This window comes from Notolepis coatsorum, assembly GCF_963971535.1.
Source record: "Notolepis coatsorum genome assembly, chromosome: 5".
Taxonomy (NCBI): Eukaryota; Metazoa; Chordata; class Actinopteri; order Aulopiformes; family Paralepididae; genus Notolepis; species Notolepis coatsorum.
This window is the reverse complement of record NC_140169.1, coordinates 161219942-161245161: the sequence shown is the minus strand read 5'-3', so window position 1 is coordinate 161245161 and position 25220 is coordinate 161219942. Positions and strand designations below refer to the sequence as shown.

Sequence of the window (25220 nt, the reverse complement as noted above, 5' to 3'; positions counted from 1 at the left end):
GCTAGGCGACCTCAGTCTCTCTGAGCGCCGACTCAACTTGACTCCTCTCGGGGGTAAATCCAACACTCACAGGCGTCGGCGATTATCCGCTCCACAAATCACAGTACCAAAGCAAATATATATTCCAGCCGCATAGGGCTCAGCAGTCGTCGGGTAGGTAATCCAGTGTACATGTCCCTCGGTCCTCGCCTAGATCTCCTCGGATGAAAGCGCCATGTGGTCGGCCCAACCTGGATAAGACTCTAGATAACACGAGGAAGCGTTGGAGATGCTGGTCACTTTAGAACTCTAACCGCACGATGCACCATACACGATAGACTATTATTACTTGATAGAAATACGTCGCACTCGACGGTACAGTGCCAAACTCTGACAATTCAGTTATTAAGTCGCACGAGGTCTCAATGCTATTCTAAGGCCAAACAGGCCATACTTCACCGCATGTCGTATCGTGGGTGAGGCTTCACGTTCTGTTACTAAGTTGGGAAGAAGGGTAAGGGACTTCTACATTTACTTGCGCCATATTTATATGCACGGTGAACAAATAGTGCCACTCTCATTTCGGTAGCCGTATCCCTGAGCGGAGCCGGGGCTAGTACGGACATGTCTCGTCGGTACCTTTGAACTTGACGCCAGGGGCTGGTCCCCTGGCGCCTGGTCCTTTGTCCAATAAGAGAATGAACTATTATGGGCTATAGTAGGCTAAAGGGATATTCCGTGCATATGTACAAGGAATATACAAGGGATATCAAACGACATACAAATACTATTCAATATATATCCATAAATAAATATATATATTCGGTTTAATCTGATCCTTCGTAACAGTTGGATCAAATGATGTGCTCAAATGAAAATATTTCCGTCATGCAAATTAAGCACGACACACTGTGGAAGTTGGTTGGTGAAACTACCCGGGTACATGAATCACTAAAACCTCTATTACCCGACGACGAAATGTGTAAACAAACAGAATGGTTTCAAGGTCACCTGCACAATGTTAATCAAATCATGGACAAAATGGAGCAATGGGTGTGTGCTAATAGGGAGCAGTGCATGCCCACACAAGTTGATGACAATGATTACGAATTAAATTATGTGCCCAATGCAACTGAGGGTGTGGTTGACACAAAGAACAATGCTGTTTCAAGTACAAATGAGGTTCTGAATAACAACGGTTCAAATAACAATGCTGCATCCTATGCAAACGAGGGTCTTGATAATGATGGTTCAAACGTCAACTTTGTGTCAAATGAAAACGATGAGGTGAATAGTATTGGGCCAGATGACAGTGTTTCCAATACGGGTCAATCAAGGGTGTCACGTGGTAGTTCTACCCGACACTCAATGTCATCAAACATTTCCGCATCCATATTGGCACAGGCCGAGGTGGCGGCACTTGTGGTATTGGAAATGGCATTAAAAGAAAGCCATGAAATGGAAGCTCAGGAGGTACAATTAAAAGCAAACATGGAAGCCCAGGAGGCACAAATAAGGAAAAGACGACAATTGCTGCAAATACAAAGTCAAATTGCTGCCCAGACAGCTAAGGTAAATGTTCTCAGGAACAGAGGGTCTGACATTGAAAGCAGAGTTACAGATGGAATGAACTCTTATGCATCAAAAGAAAAGGCTGTTCTCAACCCCTCTGCTGTACAATTCATTCCATCAATGTCGGATTGTCATGTCAGCTATCCACCAATAAGAGGGAATGAACCTGCAATGACAATTGATGCACAGCTAGTGGATTCAGCACAGCAATACAGATTTCCGCCAACAGGAGGCAGCAAACCTGCAGGACCAACTCAATCACACCAAAAGCTATCTAAACAGCCCAGCACTGTAGCCACTCGGCACAAGGAAATCAGTTCTCACGGAACCAAAACAAAACCAAGTGCCTTCACTGCAAGCATGCCACAGCGATCTCAACACCTACCTCCTACTGTGTGTTCACCGCAGCAACCCAGTCAAAGCAGTGAGGACCAAGGCAATATCCTCACGATCATGCAGAAGCAAAATGACATTACAGCATTACTTGTGCAACAGCAAGTTTCCTTATCATTACCCCCCAGGGATATACCAATCTTTGATGGAAACCCTTTTGAATACAACACATTCATTAGAGCCTTTGAACATGGAGTGGAAGGAAAGGTTGTTAATAGTGTGGACTGCTTGTACTACCTGGAGCAGTACACTAGAGGGCAACCTAAAGAGCTGGTAAAGAGCTGTCAACATATGCCATCCGACAGGGGGTATCACAAGGCAAGAACTCTTCTGCATGAACGTTTTGGAAATTAGCAGAAAATAGCCACTGCGTATATGGAGAGAGCGTTTGGATGGGTTATCAAGGCTTTGCAAGCATTTTCGCTGTTTCTACGCATCTGTTGTAATGCCATGGAAGACATCAGCTATATGTCTGAGATGAACATGCCATCAAACCTACGGGCAATAATTATGAAGCTACCTTACAAACTCAGGGACAGATGGAGAAACATCGCTTTTGAATACCAGGAGAGACACCATCGTCAAGCAGGTTTCAGTGAAGTTGTCACCTTCATTGAAAGACAAGTGTCTATCGCATCTGACCCACTGTACGGGGACATTCTAGACAATGTTGTCTCAATGTCAAAATTAAAGATTGGAAACAAATCTTCACAAGGACGCCTGCAGGAGAGAGGAAGCAGTTTTGCTACGTTTGTGGCACCCGTTGCGTTTGACAAACCAATACGAGAATCCTGTCTGCTATGTGAAGAGGGTCACAGTGTGGAAACATGTTTTAAAATGGAGAAGAAGCGGCATTGTGAGAAAATAGACTTTCTAAAAAGAAAGGGTGCTTGCTTTGGATGTTTACATGTCGGGCACATAAGTTCACAGTGCCATAGTAGGTTGTTTTGTAAAATATGTAACCTAAGACATCCTACCATTCTCCATATTCATGAAAGGGAATGGCAAGAACTAAGATCACGACAAGATGGCACACGAGATGAAAACGGAATGAGTCAAGTCACCACTCCCAAAACTTGTGGCCACATAGGGGCCGGAGCACAAAATTGCGTCTTGTCTATTGTACCTGTCAAAATCAAGGCAAAGAAAGGCAATACAGTCTTAGAAACCTATGCATTCTTAGACCCCGGCAGTTCATCCACCTTCTGCTCTGAGCAACTCATGAGGAAGCTCAACTTGACAGGAAGGAGCACTAGATTCCTGATGAAAACAATGAACCAAGAAAACTTCGTCAACAGTCAAGTCATTTCAGGACTGGAGGTTGCAGCACTAAACAGCAACACCTACATTGAATTACCTGATGTGTACACCCAACACAAGATGCCTGTGACTCGCTCTAACATCCCGCGACAGAAGGACTTATATGCTTGGCCATATTTAAACACTGTGGAAATTCCTGCTATTGACGCTGACGTGGAGTTGTTGATAGGAACTAACACTCCAGACGCAATGGAGCCATGGGAAGTGATAAACAGCAGGGGTAAAGGACCTTACGCTGTTAAAACTCTGTTGGGATGGGTTGTTAACGGACCATTGAGAGAAGGCGGTGACGGTGGGATTGGCTGCCCCACGGTCACAGCCAACCGCATTTCCATTGCTCAGATAGAAGAATTGTTGGTTGAACAATACAACCATGACTTCAATGAGAAATCAACAGCAGACAAGCCAGAAATGTCCATAGAAGATCTCAAGTTCATGCAGATTGTCAACACTTCAGCCGAACTAAAGAATGGACATTACTGCTTGCCATTGCCTTTTAGATAGGACAATGTTGTTATGCCCAACAACCGCCACCTTGCTGAGCAAAGAGTCCTCGGCCTAAAAAGGAAATTAAATAAAAACCCTATCTTCAAAGAAGAATATACTAACTTTCTCAATAACGTCATAAGCAACGGCTATGCGGAGAGAGTGCCAGAGAACCAGTTGGATACAAGTTCCATCAACAGTGATGACCCAGAGGTCAGAGGAGAGGCCTCAGTTAACGCTGTCATCATCAACAGCGCACCACAAGCAACAAATCAGCTGATAACTTACTTCTCCTCATGGAACAAACTTAAGACCTCAGTTGCGTGGTTTCTTCAGCTAAGGAAGACGCTGCAGGTGCTGCTTCAAAGGAGAAAAGAACTACAAGCTGCTCTGTGCAGCACCGAGTTTGACATAACTCACAAGAACAAAGTGGAAGAGGACATGAAGAGTTTCAGAGCCACAATGGGTGGTCACACCTTATGTCCTGAAGACATTGACACTGCAGAAAGAGCCATCATTCAATACTGTCAAATGGACAAGTTCAGTGATGAAATCACTGCTTTAAAAGAAGGAACATCTGGAGTAAAGAAAGGCAGCCACATTTGCAGACTTGATCCAGTACTGGATCATGGACTTTTGAGAGTGGGAGGAAGACTTAGCAAAGGAGCAATGCCCGATGACATAAAACATCCAGTCATTCTTGCTAAAGGTCAACACATCACCACTCTCATCTTACGCCACATGCATGAACAGCTGGGACACTGTGGAAGGAACCACCTGCTTTCGGGACTTCGCAGACGGTACTGGATCACCAAAGCAAATGCGGCTGCCAGAAAAGTACTCAACTCCTGCGTTGTCTGTCGACGAAACAGAGGAAAGCTGGGCGAGCAAAAAATGGCAGATTTACCAAAGGAAAGGTTGCAAGCTGACTTTCCACCGTTCACAAATGTCGGCATAGACTATTTTGGACCATTTGAGGTAAAGAGAGGCCGTGGCCTCATCAAACGATACGGAGTTATTTTCACATGCATGGCCAGCCGGGCAGTCCATTTGGAAATGGCCTACTCATTGGACACCAGTTCTTGCATTAACGCCATACGCAGATTCATTTCTAGAAGAGGCCAAGTGTCACACATTAAGTCCGACAACGGCACCAACTTTGTTGGGGCAGAACGTGAGCTGAGAGAAGCTTTAACTCACCTAAACCAAGAGAAAATATCAAACTCACTACTTCACCTTGGAGTAAAGTGGAGTTTCAACACTCCAGCTGCATCTCATCATGGAGGAGTGTGGGAAAAGGTCATTCGCATGGTCAGGAAGGTGTTGACTTCTGTTCTTCACCAACAACATTTAGACGATGAAGGATTACAAACATTCCTGTGCGAAGTAGAGGCCATATTGAACGACCGTCCCATTACGAACGCCTCAGAGGATCCAAATGACCTTGAACCTTTGACGCCGAATCACATTCTTCTGTTAAAGGGCAAACCTTCCCTACCACCAGGGCTCTTCAGCAAAATTGATTCTTATTCCAAACGTCGATGGAGGCAAGTTCAATTCCTCTCCAACCTCTTTTGGCACCGGTGGGTTCGAGAATATGTACCACTGTTACAGGAGAGACAACGATGGACAAAGGACAAGAGGAACTTTGCCACAGGGGACATCATCATGATTGCAGACTCTAATGCCCCTCGTGGATCCTGGCTGTTGGGCAAGGTACTGCAGACCTTTCCTGACAGACATGGACTTGTGCGATCCGTGAAAGTTCAAACCAAATATAACATTCTGGAGCGACCAATCACCAAGATCTGTCTTCTTTTGGAAGCTGATTAGATTAGTAACCATTTTTTCCCTTTGGACATAGGAGAAGTTTCCATGATCATAAAGATCTACTTTCTATTGGACACTGAGTAGACTGAAGCCACTTTTCTATTACTGGGGGTACTAACCCTACTGGATTACACGAACTTTATGAACTACATGACTTTTGAACTATTGCCAAGATCTGTCTTCTTTTGGAAGCTAGTTATATGATTATCTGTTTTTTCCTGCAGACTGCATGAGCTTTGAGCACTACGAGTTAAATATCAACGCGGACTACGCACTTGGCTACAACCACTTGCATGCATTGAATTGTTATATGTTTATATAGTATCAATTGGGGCCCGGAGTGTTGTAGCCAATTTAATGATTTTCTGTTTTTGTATTACTGTATGAAGGCACTGTGTCATCATGAAAGTGTTGACCAATTAGCAGGCAGTGGGCTCAGGAGGCGGGGCTCACGTGTGCTCAAGTGCAATCTATATGTATGGGTTCACAGGTGTGCAGCGGCAGGGAATTTGGGTAATATTCACAGGGAAGCCACACTATCTTTTTACCGTGCTCGTTTGTTTGTTTTCAGTTACTTTGCGTACATTTTTGAGTTTATTTTGTATGCTTATATTTGTCCACACAGCAAGTAGTAATAAAACACTCTCAACAGTGACCAAGGAGAAGACATCATTTATTATCAACAAGCATCACGCGTAGGAAAGAGCTTCACCCAGTATTCCCTCACTGGCAACATTTTCTTGTTAGGTTGCCCTTACAGGGGAACTGAACTGAAAGGACCAGAACCCAGTGTATCAGGAGTATGGAGTTCCCCGACGTTCCCGGGCCAAATTCCCAATTAGGTCTCTGACCTGAAGGTCACCTAATCATCCCTCTTGTTAATTGGCTGATCTTTTAATCCTCGTCTCCTCAGCCTTCTCTCCTGAGCCTGCCCTGAGTGTAACACCAACATGGGGATTGATTGATTGATTGATTGATTGATTGATTGATTGATTGATTGATTGAAAACTTTATCAACAGATTGCAGAATGGGTACAATACAGTACGGCTCAATACACACAATTGTTAAGGGGATGCAGACCAGAGAAAGACTTTCGTCTTGTTTACATCAGGGTCCCCCATTTTCAATTCATAGTGACATTTATGACATACACGACAATTATTCGACAAGTTTTCAATCAATCAATAAGTGTTAATCAGGCCCGTGGCCCCCCCTCTCTCCCCGTCCAGCCGCCTCCCTCCTCAGCATCGGGCCGGAGGAGCTCCAGGAGGCGCTGACCTCCCACTGCGTGGTGACGCGGGGAGAGACCATCATCCGCACCAACACCGTGGACAAGGCCAGCGACGTGCGCGACGCCATGTCCAAGGCCCTGTACGGACGCCTCTTCAGCTGGATCGTCAACCGCATCAACGCCCTCCTGCAGCCCGACACCAACATCTGGTGAGTGTGTCGGTTCATTATCTGCTGAGTGTGTTGGTTCATTATCTGCTGAGTGTGTTGGTTCATTATCTCCTGAGTGAGTGTGTTGGTTCATTATCTGCTGAGTGTGTTGGTTCATTATCTCCTGAGTGTGTTGGTTCATATCTCCTGAGTGTGTTGGTTCATATCTCCTGAGTGTGTTGGTTCATATCTCCTGAGTGTGTTGGTTCATATCTGCTGAGTGTGTTGGTTCATATCTGCTGAGTGTGTTGGTTCATATCTCCTGAGTGTGTTGGTTCATTATCTGCTGAGTGTGTTGGTTCATTATCTGCTGAGTGTGTTGGTTCATTATCTCCTGAGTGTGTTGGTTCATTATCTGCTGAGTGTGTTGGTTCATTATCTCCTGAGTGTGTTGGTTCATATCTGGTGAGTGTGTTGGTTCATTATCTGCTGAGTGTGTTGGTTCATATCTCCTGAGTGTGTTGGTTCATATCTGCTGAGTGTGTTGGTTCATATCTCCTGAGTGTGTTGGTTCATTATCTGCTGAGTGTGTTGGTTCATTATCTCCTGAGTGTGTTGGTTCATATCTGGTGAGTGTGTTGGTTCATATCTCCTGAGTGTGTTGGTTCATATCTCCTGAGTGTGTTGGTTCATATCTGCTGAGTGTGTTGGTTCATATCTCCTGAGTGTGTTGGTTCATTATCTGCTGAGTGTGTTGGTTCATTATCTGCTGAGTGTGTTGGTTCATATCTCCTGAGTGTGTTGGTTCATATCTCCTAAGTGTGTTGGTTCATTATAGAGTTGTTCCGATACCGATACCAGTATCGGAAAAGCCGCCGATACTGCCTAAAATGCTGGTATCGGTATCGGCCGATGCTGCTCTAATGCTGCGCTCCGATACCATATGACGTAATTGGGATCATCCCTATGTTCCCCGGGTCCTATGTTCCCCGGGTTCTATGTTCCCCGCTTTGATTGATTAATAGATTGAACATTTTATAATTTTTTATTATTTTATTAATTATTAATGTCCGCCTTGTTTCGAACGGTTAAGCTTAGGCCCTCGTTCGAACTGGTTAAGGTTAGAGTTTGGAATCAGGGCTGGTGGTCTAAAATGTTCAATCTATCAATCAATCAAAGCAGGGAACATAGAACCCGGGGAACATAGACATGCTCCCACGTAATTTATCAACAACACTGCGGTCTGTTGAGTGAGCATTATAAAACAAACGTGTGCTTAATCGACCGTGAATTAAAGTGTCAATGCCAGAGCGCTGTTGACGGGGAGCTCTGATGGGTTCGCTTGGTGCCTGGTGTTATTAGCATTGAACAGCTAACCGAAAGCTAGCTTTAACGTTACCTTGGCTAAAGTTGGGGCTATTCATAATCCAGCAATAATGGCTGCAGACCTGCAAGCAAAGTACAGCAAGTTGGCAAAGGAGTATTCCAAGTTAAATCACAATGTCACCAGTAACGTTAGTCTTTCCATATACCGGTAGCTCATGCTAGCTAACCTAGCTCACATTAACGTAGTCATTGATCGACCACCTTGCGTACACAATTAATGACATGTTGGGGACAGCCATATCAGTGACAATGTTTAGCTTTTAGTGCCAAATGATAAGAGTCTGAGGCGGAGTCTCAAAAGAGAATGTTGAATATTTATTTTGCATCGAAAAAAATCACAACATGCACGTTCTATCTGCTACTAGCTTACAGACTGAGTAGGGTATATCTGCAGAGCCACTGGGTAGCGAGTGCAACACCGTCTAATGTCCGTGTGGATCATTGGATTAGGGTATATCTGCAGTGCTGCAGCCCCATACTCATTGATTAATGATACTAATACAAATCTATACAATCACCCGTTGTTGAATAAATACCATTACTTTCTAGTTATTACTAAAAAAACAGTATATATAAAACAGTATCTGTAAAAAAAATATATATATATAATTTATATAATATCGTTTTTTTTTTTTTTTTATGTATGCACTGGTATCGGATAAGTATCGGTATCGGCCGATACCCAAAGCTTAGGTATCGGAATCGGATCGGAAAGGAAAAAATGGTATCGGAACATCTCTAGTTCATTATCTGCTGAGTGTGTTGGTTCATATCTCCTGAGTGTGTTGGTTCATATCTGCTGTTGGTTCAACTCATATTTGACTCATATAATTAAGTCAATGATTGGGAATTAAATATTGCATCTTTTACAGATAGTCATATCTCCTGAGTGTGTTGGTTCATATCTCCTGAGTGTGTTGGTTCATTATCTGCTGAGTGTGTTGGTTCATATCTCCTGAGTGTGTTGGTTCATTATCTGCTGAGTGTGTTGGTTCATATCTCCTGAGTGTGTTGGTTCATTAGCTGCTGAGTGTGTTGGTTAATATCTGCTGAGTGTGTTGGTTCATTATCTGCTGCAGGGTTTCCGTTAGAAAAAATTGTTGCTGGTCTCATGGTCCGGTAGATTTAAATCTACCGGTCAAATGAGAGAAATTCCGGTCAGAGTTTATTGAGCTTAAAAATAATTGACATCCTCAAGGCATGTAGATTTATAATATTTTAACTTAAAACTAAGCTACTTTTGCGTATACAATCATTATATTCCAAATAAAATAAGTCCCGAGACTCCGTGCTGCTGCCGACTTTAAATCAAATAGGTGTCTGTGGGCAGTCGCCCGACATTAATAAACAGCAATCTATTATAATCACATTTTTATGAGCTAACGAATTCCGTTATATTGGACATTTGTATTAATTATATCAGGTTTGCGTGATGACTCTCTCCACCTCGCAACGACTTATTTGCAAAGAGTATGGCGCTGCAGACCAGCAGATTCAGCTGTTTTAAGGCTCTATCTGGGGACCGCTCAACAGCGCCCCCCACCCAACAGCTGAATTGCCAATGGCTGAATTGGAGTACTGCACTTTGCCGGTACAGATGGGTGGGTTATGGTGGTTTCTGCGGCTCTGCAGCTGCATGCAGTCGCAAATCTAGCAGCAGCCAGCTCGCGCTGACAACAGCGGTGTCATTATTATACCTGCTTGGTGAAGCAACGATGAAACAAATGTAATGATTGTTTCGTTCATCGCATAGGCTATTTAATTTTAGCCTATTTTAATACAATTCAAATAATCAAATTGTGCTTAGAGGCAATTATTTTCACCGGACATTAAGACCGGCGAGATTAAATATGTCGGACTTCAACAGATTTTGCCGGTCAAATACCGGTAATTACCGGCTAACGGAAACGCTGATCTGCTGAGTGTGTTGGTTCATAATCTGCTGAGTGTGTTGGTTCATTATCTGATGAGTGTGTTGGTTCATATCTCCTGAGTGTGTTGGTTCATTATCTGCTGAGTGTGTTGGTTCATATCTGCTCAGTGTGTTGGTTCATATCTGCTGAGTGTGTTGGTTCATTATCTGCTGAGTGTGTTGGTTCATATCTCCTGAGTTTGTTGGTTCATTATCTCCTGAGTGTGTTGGTTCATTATCTGCTCAGTGTGTCGGCTGTAGGGCTGAGCCCAAACGTCCGAACGTTTGGACCTTCGTTCGTTACGTTGGTATTCAAATTCTAAATCAACATTCGATTTTTTTTTTTTTTTTTTATTAAAAAAAAATCTTTTCTTTTATATATATATTTTTTTGTATGTGTCTATTCATTCTGTTTAAACCAATGGGGGTTTTCTTCACAGTTGCAGATAAAGATTAGGCTACACTAATATTATAGTATTAAAAATGTAACTCTCCACACAAGCACACATGAGCACACACACAACACACATACTGTATATATACGCTCACACACTAACAGTCACTTTAGCATGAACACACACACACACACATGCTGCACACGCTCACACACAACGGTCACTTTACACAATGAAAAGGTCACAAAAAAAGAAAAAAAAAGAACGGGAGTGGTTCTTGTATAGTAAATAGATGGATACAGCAAGATAGCATAAGGATATATAGTATAACTGTAGATTGTATAGTATAGTATTGTATAGTAGTGTACATAAGACCCAGTGCCTCATCCGTAGCTAACATTGTATTGCACTATCGCAGGACCTTAGCATGTCTTTTACCATGCTTTTTGTAAACTTTATGTACATTATACCTGTTATGTCTTATTCTTATTACTTGTATTATTGCACAAATGTCTTATTCTTAGTACTTGTATTATTGCACAATCACTGCGGGCATGACCACTCGCATTTCACTGTATGCTTGTATGCCGTGACAAATAAAACTCTTGACTTGACTTGATGTGAATCCCTACCCACCTTCAAAACCACCCTCAAAGAGCACCTATGGGAGGCTGCCATTAGAAACTGGCCCTGGTAAATGGACAAACCCCCCCCCCCCCCACCCACCCATGTGACCCACCCACCCAACCCCCTCCTAATGTACAGTTTCCTCTCCCTCGAATGTATATAGTTTCTGTTAGGATCTCTGGTAAACAGTACTGTATATTTTTATATCTTGTATGTCATAAATGTAACAGTACTGTATATCTGTATGTCGGCAGATATCGGCAGATAATATTGGACATCCCTACTCGTGACCTTTATGGAGATCTGGGCTGAGAGACATACCTTTATGGAGATCTGGGCTGAGAGAGAGACCTTTATGGAGATCTGGGCTGAGAGACAGACCTTTATGGAGATCTGGGCTGAGAGACAGACCTTTATGGAGATCTGGGCTGAGAGACAGACCTATATGGAGATCTGGGCTGAGAGACCGACCTTTATGGAGATCTGGGCTGAGAGACAGACCTTTATGGAGATCTGGGCTGAGAGACAGACCTTTATGGAGATCTGGGCTGAGAGACAGACCTTTATGGAGATCTGGGCTGAGAGACAGACCTTTATGGAGATCTGGGCTGAGAGACAGACCTTTATGGAGATCTGGGCTGAGAGACAGACCTTTATGGAGATCTGGGCTGAGAGACAGACCTTTATGGAGATCTGGGCTGAGAGACAGACCTTTACAGAGATCTGGGCTGAGAGACAGACCTTTACAGAGATCTGGGCTGAGAGACAGACCTATATGGAGATCTGGGCTGAGAGACAGACCTTTATGGAGATCTGGGCTGAGAGACAGACCTATATGGAGATCTGGGCTGAGAGACAGACCTTTATGGAGATCTGGGCAGAGAGACAGACCTTTATGGAGATCTGGGCTGAGAGACAGACCCTTTTTTTTTTTTTAAACTTTGGCCATTCCGCTGGCTCTTTTTTGCGTTTATCGCATTTACTCTGGTCAAGAATGACCGACAGAAACAGGCTGAAGGGGTACAGATGGGGGGGAAGACACTCTGGGAAAGGCACGGCTGCAGTCCGGGATTCGAACTCGCTAAACCCCAGATCCGTGACGAGCACGGTTGTCCCCGGCGCCGAAATAGTGCTCGAGGTACGCAGTGAGCTACTGGAGCTCCCGAGAGACAGACCTTTATGGAGATCTGGGCTGAGAGACAGACCTTTATGGAGATCTGGGCTGAGAGACAGACCTTTATGGAGATCTGGGCTGAGAGACAGACCCTTACAGATATCTGGGCTGAGAGACAGACCTTTATGGAGATCTGGGCTGAGAGACAGACCCTTACGGAGATCTGGGCTGAGAGACAGACCCTTACGGAGATCTGGGCTGAGAGACAGACCTTTATGGAGATCTGGGCTGAGAGACAGACCCTTACAGATATCTGGGCTGAGAGACAGACCTTTATGGAGATCTGGGCTGAGAGACAGACCCTTACGGAGATCTGGGCTGAGAGACAGACCTTTATGGAGATCTGGGCTGAGAGACAGACCTTTATGGAGATCTGGGCTGAGAGAGACAGACCAGCACAGAGCGATAATATTAATGGACAAGGATAGAAAAGGAGATCCAGTATAATGAAAATCATGTTTCTCAATCTCATTAAAAAACATTTCTACAGAAGATATGTTGATGTAACATCACCCAAAATGTTAGAGCTGTTGTTGTTGTGAAAATGATGACTAAAGCCCTTTGATGTCTATCCCCCTGAACAGTATCAAGCCGTTTCAGATATCCAGCCTGCTTCCCTGAAGGGGTTGCATAATCTAGTCGGGTTACCCTGATTGGCCCGTCAGTCTGTCAGTTATCAGCTAGCTAGCGAGTCCGCAAACAAGTGATGCAACTAGTTTGGTACAATTTAGTTTGTTTTAGTGGTTCAAAAACATCCATTGCAACTGTGACACTTTATTTATCAACTGCCAGCACAGTTGGCCGATGTTAATCTCCCATAGCAACCAATCACACTGGTCTCATGAACTTGTTTACATTTGAAAGCTTCATGTATTATGATGCTGGTGTAGAAGGGTGGATTATCCCTGCTTGTGGGAGTAGTAGTACACAGACACTGGGTAGTAGGATACTATAGTATTGGACCTATAAGTACCCCCGTCTTTGGCCCGGAACGTCGTACTGGAGGGCTTGCAGCTGGAGTGGATGGGGCCCAGGAATTACTAACCTGGGGACTGGTACTCTGGTCTCCCTCGCCTTCCAAGGTGGTCAGCAGTAGCTCCCCACACACCCTCACTCCCTCAGTACCTCCGACAGCCCTCCCACACCCAGTGACTGTCAGTTCAATAGTATTATTGGGCTTCCCTTTAAGCAGTACTGTAACTGAGGGGTTACAAAACCCTGACTGTATTAAAGATTGTGATAGATTAAACCACTGCTAGTTATGTACTTTAATTACTGGCCAGACAGTACATCAAATATAGATGGTGAACACCCACAAGAACACGGCATTGACAAAGAAATAGTATTTGAGGGTAATTTATTATTATTAGGCAACATTAGGTTACAGAATGAGAATTAGGGTCGCGCTTGTATGGCGAAGAATATACGTAAAGTCAGTCAATAGCATGAGTCACTAAGAATAGCAGGAATCCTACGATGGGTCTAGGTTGACACAACCTGTCGTATAGTAGCAACTAGATAGGGCAACACTAGTACCGCCTGGAGACAATGGGTTCCCTCCGGGGGTGTAAGGCCTGGAGGGTAGAGGAATGTTCGGGTACTCCGTCTGATTCAATGAGGAATAAAGAGACTCCAGGTACAGGAGTCGGTCCTTGTAAACTCCCTTGATCAGCAGCAAAGTAATAATTGTAATCCAGATGCTCGACAGCATTGATGACAGCTAGCCAGCCCCGTCCACGAGGCCGGCCCGAGTTGTAATCCTCACGAGGTTGAATCCCATACGATAGTGGAAATCAACGATGCTCTTCTCCGGGTACCACGTTCCAAATCAATATAATCCAACCAGTAATGGTTCTGCAATCGCCGACGCCGATTCTCCTGTGTACATGTCCAACGGTTCTCCGCCTAGGACTCCTCGGGTGTGGGCGACGTATTTAGGCCACACAGCCTGGTTAAGTACACTAGCTAAAGACACGACGAACCGCTGGGTAATTCTGCACACAAAAGAACTGTGGCCGCACGATATACAATAAATGAACGACTATTTACTTCACATTAGATTAAGTCGAACTCAATGTTACTTCATTAAACTCTGACACTTTTACCATTCTATTCGCACGCGGTTCTCAATGCTCTGTTAGACGCAAGGTTGCTCACTTCACTGCACATTGACTCGTGGTGAAGGTGGGTAAGGTACTGAACGTAACTGAATTGAACTAAGCACGGTGTGCGCACCTTGCGCTGTATTTATACTTAAGTGAATATCTAGTCCCAACCTCAGTCCTTGTCTGGTATCACTACGCTGACTCCGGGCATGTTCCGACATGCCTGCAGTTGTCTTTGAACTTGCCGTTGGGGGCTTGCGCGCTGGCGCCTGGGGGCGCTGTCCAATAGGAGAGCGAATATTACTCTGGTCTGAACGCAGGTAAAGGGATATTCCATGTATATATATAAATAATATACAAAGTATATCAAACAATAAAGGTAGATTCTCAGTTTAATCTGGCCCTTCACAACAGCCGCCTCCTAATTAGTCCGCACCTAATTAGTTAAAGGAAGACAGATTAATAGTCCAGTCAACTGCTCAATGTCTGTTGTGGGGAGTAGGGCAATCTACAAAGTCAGTGGGTCATGATCGTCATCAGGGGGGTCAGGGAGCTCTGGCAACTCTATCAGCCTCGCCACGGGTCGGGTGTAGGTCCGCCCTTGGACAATAACTTCTGCCGCTCTGACCTTCCCGTCGGCACCAGTGATCACTTTGCTTACGCGGCCGGCCGGCCACATAGCTCGGGGTAGTGACTGGTCTATGATCATAACGACTGTGTCCACTTTTAAGTTGTCCCTGTCCTTGACCCGCTTCTGACGGGCTGGAAGGGATGGTAGGTCGCTTAGGAGGAAGTGGGCCCGAGACTGGTTGATCTGTGCTTGGCTGTGTCTCCACATCCTCCGTCTGTTCCTCTTGTTCGGTCTGTACCCCGTCTGAGGAGGGGCCGGTTCCGGCCGCACCATCAAGAAGTCGTTTGGGGTGCTGGGTTCGAGGTCAGCTACGTCGCTTGGAGCGCAGCTGAGGGGGGTGGAGTTCGGAACTCCCTCTTCTTGAGCCCACGGTTCTCTCACAGGCTTCTCGTCTAATGTCAATAGCCTCTCAACGGGCTGTACGAGAGAGTGGCCTGTGTCGCTCACCTTTGTGTGCAGGCAGCGTGTAGACGTGGGTTGACTGTCAAGTCCGTAGAGGGGGCCCTGGAGCGTCCACCCCAGTCGGGTCTAAACCGCGACTGGGCATCCTTTAGGTCCGATGTGGGCCGCCTCGATTGGGACAAGGAGGTCCGCGTGGTCGGAGCCTATGAGCAGGGTCGGTGTGGCGCCGTCGATAAGCGGTATAGGTAGTCTGCGTAGGTGCTCGTACTTCGCCATCAGCTGTGGGATGGGGTAGTTGTAGCTTGACAGACCTATGTCATGGCCTGTAAATGCTTTAGTGATGCTGTACCGCTTCTCGGGCTGCCCGACCGCTGCTATTTTGAATGAGACGTTCTTGCCCTTTATGGTTTTCAGGTCTCGCTGAATAGTACGGATTGTCATTGTTTCTTTGTTACCCCGCAGGCCCAACTGGGCTGCGGCGGAAGCGAGGAGGAGAGTCTTTTCAGACCCATCATCTAGGACGGCGTAAGTGTCCAGGACCTTGTCCTCGTAGCTCAGGAGCACTCTGACCACTTTGATGAGCACTCGGGGGGTCCCGCTCTGCTTGGGGTCTATGTGGAGCACTCCTGTTGGTCGGTTGCCTCGTCGGGCTATTCTTCTCATGTTATCCTCGCACAGGAATCGGCGGTGACCGGCTTGTGGGGGGTCAGACGCAATCCACTGCTCCATTTCAGCGATGGTCAGTTTCGGGAACACGTCGCACTGGTCCAGCCAGTGTCCTCTGCGGCAGTACGTACAGGCGATCTTCCATACTTCTTTTGCCGGGGGGTTGTCACCTGTCTGTGGTGACACAGAATCTATATGGTACGAGTAGCACCGTGACTCCCAGTGTCTGCTGCAACAGTCAGGACACCAGGGGGGGGGGTTCCGGACTGGTCTGTGGTGACACCGCCTCGGCCTGGTACATCACCGTGACGGGCACACTCTGGCCTCTTGGCGGACGCTTGTTGCTGTCGTGCAGGACCTCCAGGTGGGCGCCGTCGCACTTGCTGCATCTTTTCTTTAGGCGGCACTCAGCTGCCATATGGCTGCGCGCGCAGCGGAAGCAGCGGCGGTTCGCTTTGATCCACTGACTCACCTCGTCAGCGGTCAGCCTCTTGAAGGTGTCACATTGAGACAGCCAATGTTCATTTTCACAGTACTGACAGACAGCCTTCCACTTCTCCTTGACGTGGGTGTTGTGGCTCGTCTGCCGTGGCTCAACCTCGGCTTGGTGCATAACTGTCACGGCCCGGCGGTTGTCGTTGAACCTTCTCGGTCCATCTCTAGGGTCAGAGCCACTCCACACGAATGTGTCCAATCGTAGACTGCTAACTTCCCTGGCGAGGAAATCAGCTAGGTCTAGGAGGGATGGTTCTGGGCCGTTGGGGTCACTGTGGTCTCTCTGCCGCCGAAAACGCTCTTGACGGGCTGGAGGGAGCTTCTCCAGTATCCGCTCCATGTTAGAATTTGCATACAGTTCCATGTCTCCCCTTCTCCTTTTGTGACCCCAGCATCCCCACGAGGGATTGTACCTTGATAGAGAGGTCATCTAGTGCTCTATTGTCTTTGGCTGGGGGGAGGCGGTCGATATCTCGTATTTCTTGGATCACGTAATCCCATATGCGTCCATAGCGCTGGTCGAGGGCCACCAGAGCCGCGGAGTATGGGGTGCTTGAGTTGGAATATGCCAGCGCTATGTTATGCGCTCTGGGCACCTTGAGATGCTTGAGGAGGATGGCATATTTGTACGACTCGTCGTGGACATCGGACATCATAGTCTCCAAACACATGCGTAATTCCGTGTACTGTGCTCTGTCCTCGCGCGTAAAGTCTGGGAACGTCGGTGTGCCAAGGTAAGACGCCATGGATGGCTGGGACACCGATGAGCGTAGGGGGAGAGGCCTCCTGGGCGAGTCTCCCCGTACGTGGGGTAGTGGGTTAGTGCTGGGTGGGTACCAGAGGCCGGGCCCCCAGGTGCTGCTCCTCGGTGCCGACTGTGTATTAAACTCAACCCTGTGTTGGGTCGGGGGTTTGTAGCGCAATGACTCGGGGCTGAGGTCGGGGCTGTACTGGGCCTCCTGGTCCAAAGTAGGTTCATGCTGGTGGGCTTGATATCCCTCCTCTTCCTCCGCTAGGTCTTGGAGTCTTCTAGTTAGTCTCTCGGCGACGTAGGCGGGATCTTCCCGTTGGCTGGGTCCCGTATAGACCGGTCGGGGAGGGGGCTCGGCGACGTAGGCAGGTTCTTCCTGCTGGCTGGGTCCCGTGTAGACTGGTTGCGGAGGGGGCTCGGCGACGTAGGCAGGTTCTTCCTGCTGGCTGGGTCCCGTGTAGATGTGTCGGGGAGGGGAAAGTGCCCTCGACCCGTGTCGTGATGATCTCCGGGAGCTCCGCGTGGAGGAGTGGGGAGTAGCCCTCTGGATCAATTGTTCTATCATCTGCGCCTGCAGGCGGTCCCGCTCCGCTTCGTGCTGTGCATTGGCGGCGTCGCGCTGTGCATCGCGTTACGCGTTGGTACGGTCTCGCTGAATGGTTTCTTCAGCCTGGAGGCGCCTCTCTTCCAGTCTGATGGTCATCGCTGCGTCAGCCTGGAGGCGACTCTCTTCTAGTCGGATGCGTTCTCGTTCCACTGCAGAGTGTTCGCGCTCACTAAGTGCTTGAGCTTGGAGTTGCGCGTGGAGGCGCTCTCGTTCCGCTGCAGAGTGTTCACGCTCACTAAGCGTCTGTGCTTGGAGACGGTCGCGCTCACCCTGGAGTCGGTCTCTTTCGGTTGAAGCTGTCAGCGTGGCGATCAAGGCTTGCGCCAGTCTCTGGTCCGCCTCGCTGGGGGATGACACTGACGGAGGTGATCGGGCGCAGACAGGGCTTGGTGGAGACCTGTTCTCCTGGCGCGCTCCGAGGTCTATCCCCTGAGCGCGGTACTCTTCTCTTGGTTGCGCGCCGAGGTCTGTCTCGGGTACGCGCTCTTGGGTTGGTTGGGCGCCGGGGTCTATCCCTGGAGCGCTTTCTTTATCCTGGAGCGCTCCGGGGTCTATCCCAGTGACGCTGTCTGGAGGTATAGTCATGTCATGTCCTGCTTGGTCCCCCCCGTGAGCTAAGTCAGTTTCGTTTGAACCCACTGGGTTCTCTACTGGCGGGGCCGCCAAGTCGATAGGAGTGGGCATGCTTAAACTATCCGTTTTATCCGTATTTAACGTCTGTTTAGATAAGCTAGGGGGTAAAACGAAAGCGAAGTTCTCCAGATATGAAGGTAGCTGACGTTTGCGCTGCGGGCGTTCTAGCTTGGGGGAGCCGCTTGGAGAGTGTTCACCGCTGGCCATGTCAATATTAATATTATATTAAATATTACACTGATACCCTCCGGCTCGAAGGACCAATTGTAACTGAGGGGTTACAAAACCCTGACTGTATTAAAGATTGTGATAGATTAAACCACTGCTAGTTATGTACTTTAATTACTGGCCAGACAGTACATCAAATATAGATGGTGAACACCCACAAGAACACGGCATTGACAAAGAAATAGTATTTGAGGGTAATTTATTATTATTAGGCAACATTAGGTTACAGAATGAGAATTAGGGTCGCGCTTGTATGGCGAAGAATATACGTAAAGTCAGTCAATAGCATGAGTCACTAAGAATAGCAGGAATCCTACGATGGGTCTAAGTTGACACTACCTGTCGTATAGTAGCAACTAGATAGGGCAACACTAGTACCGCCTGGAGACAATGGGTTCCCTCCGGGGGTGTAAGGCCTGGAGGGTAGAGGAATGTTCGGGTACTCCGTCTGATTCAATGAGGAATAAAGAGACTCCAGGTACAGGAGTCGGTCCTTGTAAACTCCCTTGATCAGCAGCAAAGTAATAATTGTAATCCAGATGCTCGACAGCATTGATGACAGCTAGCCAGCCCCGTCCACGAGGCCGGCCCGAGTTGTAATCCTCACGAGGTTGAATCCCATACGATAGTGGAAATCAACGATGCTCTTCTCCGGGTACCACGTTCCAAATCAATATAATCCAACCAGTAATGGTTCTGCAATCGCCGACGCCGATTCTCCTGTGTACATGTCCAACGGTTCTCCGCCTAGGACTCCTCGGGTGTGGGCGACGTATTTAGGCCACACAGCCTGGTTAAGTACACTAGCTAAAGACACGACGAACCGCTGGGTAATGCTGCACACGAAAGAACTGTGGCCGCACGATATACAATAAATGAACGACTATTTACTTCACATTAGATTAAGTCGAACTCAACGTTACTTCATTAAACTCTGACACTTTTACCATTCTATTCGCACGCGGTTCTCAATGCTCTGTTAGACGCAAGGTTGCTCACTTCACTGCACGTTGACTCGTGGTGAAGGTGGGTAAGGTACTGAACGTAACTGAATTGAACTAAGCACGGTGTGCGCACCTTGCGCTGTATTTATACTTAAGTGAATATCTAGTCCCAACCTCAGTCCTTGTCTGGTATCACTACGCTGACTCCGGGCATGTTCCGACAGTTGTCTTTGAACTTGCCGTTGGGGGCTTGCGCGCTGGCGCCTGGGGGCGCTGTCCAATAGGAGAGCGAATATTACTCTGGTCTGAACGCAGGTAAAGGGATATTCCGTGTATATATATAAATAATATACAAAGTATATCAAACAATAAAGGTAGATTCTCAGTTTAATCTGGCCCTTCACAACAAGTACCTTTCCTTGACCACCTGTATAGACCCTTCAAATGCTATTCTGTAAATGGGGTGTAAGGGTTAAATAATCATGCCGTCACAATATTTACCCAGAGAATAAAATAGCAAATGGAACTCAAAGAAAGAGACACACACAATGATCCCAATTAAATCTATGTTTAGTGAAGCCTGGGCAGATTATACATTACAACGTTAATGTTTACTCATATGGCACCGGGTGCTCTTGTAATCAATGTAGGGGAAGCTCTTCACACCATAGGCACTGAGTGCTCAATACATTAAACCACCCGCTTGTACTGGGGGAACCCAGGCATAGAACGTAGACACATTGGGAGTCTCAGAATCAAACAGTCAAATAAACCAATAACAAAAATAACCAATAAATGTGGGCCCACATTATCAAAGAAAACCTAACCTAAGCAGGCTTAAATTGTTTGGGGTACCCCTTAGACCAGGGGTCAGCAACCTTTTTGACATGGAGTGCCTGTTTGAAATATTGTTGTAACTAGTGTGCCTCAACAATATTCCATGCATCATAATTTTTTTTTCTCATAATCAGGTCTTTTTAATGAAAATTTAAAATTACATCATTATTGTTATTGTTATTATTAACAATATTATTATGATGGTTGTATCAACCCTAAATCTGAGTTGGGGGGGGATGCAATGCAGACAAACAGCTGCATACAGTGCGACCATTTCACTCACATTTGCCCATTCATTTTTGGACACATCACACACCATCGGTGTGTGTACAGTACGTGTGCTGTCATAGCTCCACCTACAGGCCTAATGGAGAACACCAGGAGAACACCAGGATGTGAATGGAGGGTGAATGTGAGGTATATCGTGTAAATAAGTTTTGATTGATCACAAGACTACACTGTAAAAGAATTTATAATAAGTTACCAGAACTTACAAATATTGAGTTCAGTTACTGTGCATTAAGGTTCAGTTTTCAATCCATAATAAGTTAACAGAAAAATAAGTACACAACCACATTATTTCAACCTAATAAAACTATGTTTATTGTCATTGTTTTAAGAACACATGTTGACTTGGTAATACTCACATTTTGAGTACAAAAAATGGCTTTTAACATGTGCAATGTTCAATGAAATAGAAAAATAAATAATAAAATGTGTTGATTAATCCCACTGGTCACAATGGTGACCGTAATAATGTTTTTGTTATAAGGCTCTGCAAATGTTACTGAATGATGTAGCAATGTATTTCCAGCTAAATTGAAATAATAAACAAATAAAGGGTCTCAATTAAATATGTGGTAGTAAAAAGAACCTGTGGGAGGATTTCAACAAGATAAATGCAACAACAGTGCCCCCTGTGCCTATGAAAATGCCCCTGCGTGCCTATGCAGGCACGCGTGCCTAGGGTTGCCTACCCCTGCCTTAGACACTGGTGATTAGCGTTCACTTCAATGGACGTTGCTGTTGATACACACGTGGTACTGTTAGTACTTAGCCAAGATGGCGGACCCACTCTTGTCACCACTAGTCCGGATGACAAGATGGCGTCTGCGATCCGCGAGCACAGCCAGCAGGTTGGGCGAACAGCAGGCAGTGGTTAGCGGGCAGAGCGTGCTGTATGGCGTCCTCTGCTGGTGGGAAGAGGCGTCCTCTGTACCGTCTGGGAAACGTCCACCGCTGCTGTTGCTGGCTTGCTTCCGTCGCGCAAGCTAATACTTGGTGCTACCTTAAACACAGCTAAGCTTTGGGTCTCTGCACACCCTCCTGCTATTCGGTGATACTGTTAACGCAACGTGGCTGGCTACACCACCGGTCTCTTCAGCGCCTCGCGCCCGGTAGTCTACTCAAGTCAGACGGAGCCGTTAGCGGCATGCTACTATACCGCACACAGTAACTACTATAACCCGATAACGTTAGACGTTAGTCTCGTTAGCTTAGACGTTAGTCCTTGGGTTCGGTTTCTCTTACTCACACACTATCACGGATACTTCTAGGATAACCCGTCACTAGCAAGTATGTCTCATCACCCGTCGCTCGCTCCGGCGGGGCTCTCTGGCTTCACTTCTTCAACGAGGCTATTCCAAAGCACCTCCCGTTGTAGCTGCGACCGTTCATGGCCAAATCCAACACCGAAGAGAACTTCCTGTTCCCCTCACCTCCAGGTGATTCCCTCTTCCTCGTTGCTTGCTTCTCTCCACTGCTCCACCTGCCACCACTGCACCCCGCCCCCTGCTGGCAACCTCCACCGGTCCCACGCAAAGACCGCTCCAGAAAGGGAAACAAAGGCTCAATGTTATTGCTAGTAATCCATACTGCATCTGGAGAGGAGTAGCACCTCACCTCGTCGTAGAATATTCAGGCTGCTACACTAGCTTGACATCTCTTGTCAGTGAACAGAAGGCCACGCCCCCTCAACATACTGAGTTGGCTGATGTGCTCAGAGACACAAATCAATATATTATAACAAATCAAATGATACTGTACATCTGAAGCTGAAAATTACACTCTAGGAGTGGTAGTAGTAGTAGTAGTAGTAGTAGTAGTAGTAGTAGTAGTAGTAGTAGTAGTAGTAGTAGTAGTAGTAGTAGTAGTAGTAGTAGTAGTAGTAGTAGTAAGTAGTAGTAGTAGTTTTATTCAGTCATCACACACACAATACAATAATACACAATCATTCCAGACTTCTTCTGGCCTGAAAAGGTACAGGCTGAAGCATAATGCTTATAATATGCTTGTTGTTACAAAGGATCAGATTAAACCGAATATATATATTTATTGATTGATATATATTGCATAATATTTGTATATCGTTTGATATCCCTTGTATATTCCTTGTACATATACACGGAATATCCCTTTAGCCTAGACCAGACCATAATATTTCATTCTCCTATTGGACAGCGGTCCACAGGCGCCAGGGCCATGCCTCCGGAGTCAGGTTCAAAGCCACCGTCAAGACATGTCTGTACATGCCCGGCCTTGCCCAGGAATACGAGACAGAAATGAGGTTGGCACTAGATTGTTCGCCGTGCATATAAATATGGCGCAGGTGAATACAGAAGTAGAGTTACCCAATAAGTTGAAGCCTCACCCACGATACTCCGTGCGGTGAAGTATGGCCTGTTTTGGCCCCAAATAAGAGCATTGAGACCGCGTGCGAATTAATAACTGAATTGTCAGAGTTTGGCGCTATACCGTCGAGTGCGACATATTTCTATTAAGTCAGTAATAGTCTATTTGTGTATAGTGTATCGTGCGGCTAAAGTTCTACAGTGACCAGCATCACCAACGCTTCCTCGTACCAGCTAGAGTGCTTATCCAGGCTGGGCTGCTTTCATGGCGCTTTCACCCGAGGAGACCCAGACGAGAACCGTGTGGACATGTACACTGGATTAATCTACCCGACGACTACATAGCCCTTTGCGGCTGGATTATATTTGTTTTGGTCCTGTGATTTATGGAGCGGAGAATCGCCGACGCCTACATGTGTGGGATTTACCCTGTGAGGAGCCACGTCGAGTCTGCGCCTCAGAGAGCCTGAGGCCGGCTAGCTTTCTTCACTGTGGAGCTACAGTCTACGGAGAACAGCTGTATTCGTCTGTGGATCAAGAGACTATTGCACCGTCTCCTGTACTTGGAGTCTCCTTAGTCATCGTTGACCAGACTCTCTACTACCGACAGATCCTCTACCCCTGCTGGCTTACAACCGGGGGGACCCTTCCAGTATCTCCCGCTATATATTACTAGTGTACCATAGATATAATTCCCTAAGATTCAGGTTGTATAATTACCTCCTGCGTAACCAGAGAATGGACATTCATTATTGATTTGCCTACGCACATTCCTTTGCCTTATAAGCGCATCCAAAGTAAAATAGAGAACTATATTATGTACCTTTTGCTGCAATAAATACTTAATTACCACTTTGTGTGGAACCGATTCATTGTGGGAAGTGTTCATCATATTTATATATCATGTACTGTATGGCCAGTAATTAAAGTACATAAAGCGGTAGTGGTTTAATGATACCATACTTATCAATACAGTCAGGGAATTGTACCCCTCAGTTACAATTGGTCCTTCGAGCCGGATGGTAACTAGTGTAATATTAATATAGTGGTATTAATATTGACATGGCCAATGATGAACACTCCACAAAACGGTTATCCTAAAGTAGATCGCCCGCAGCGTAGACGGCAGACACCTCAGTACTTAGAGGATTACGTTGCCAATATACTACCTAGCTTTCTACAGACGGTAAACGCGGAAAAAGTAGATAGTAAAATTATGTCCGACCCTATCGACCAGGCTACCCCGCCAATAGAGGCCCTAGTGGGTTCTAACGTAACTGACCAAGCTCACGGTAGGGACCAGGAGGGACCCGACATGACTTTACCCCCCGCCAAGACCGAAGAAGTAGTCCCCGGAGAGCTCCAGGATAAAGACAGCCCTCAACCAGCGTCTTCCCCCAGCGAGGCGGACAAGATGCTGGCACAGGCATTCCTCGCCAGCCTAGCAGCCTCAACAGAGCGCGATCGACTCCAAGCACAGACGCTTAGTGAGCGCGAACATTCTTCCATGGAAAGAGAACGCCTTCAGGCGCAGCAACGGAGCGACGAAGATCGTATACGTCTAGAGATTAGACGCCTTCAGACGGAAGAGAATATGGTAAGGGACCGGGCCGAAGCCCAGCGCGCCGCCGCCGAAGCCCAGCGCGCCGCTGCCGGTGCCCAAAGAGAAGCAGAGCGCGACCTCGCTCTCACCAAGCGCGAAGCCGAGCGCGACCGATTACAAGCGCAGATAATGGAGCAGCTGATCACCAGGGCAACACCCCCTCCCTCCGCACGGGGTTCCAGGGCCTCGTCAAGACAAGGGTCAAGGGCACCCTCCCCTACCCGATCAAGCGA

General features: G+C 46.7%; 1 protein-coding gene across 1 annotated transcript in view; it reads left to right on the top strand.

Annotated features, from left to right (window-relative positions):
- myo3b (myosin IIIB) overlaps nt 1–25220 on the top strand; it is a gene marked incomplete at its 3' end in the record, with an annotated part of 495246 nt that overhangs the window by 158046 nt on the left and 311980 nt on the right. The window contains 1 exon segment of the mRNA XM_084314352.1: nt 6811–7021. Within this exon segment, the coding sequence (XP_084170478.1) occupies nt 6811–7021 (211 nt within the window).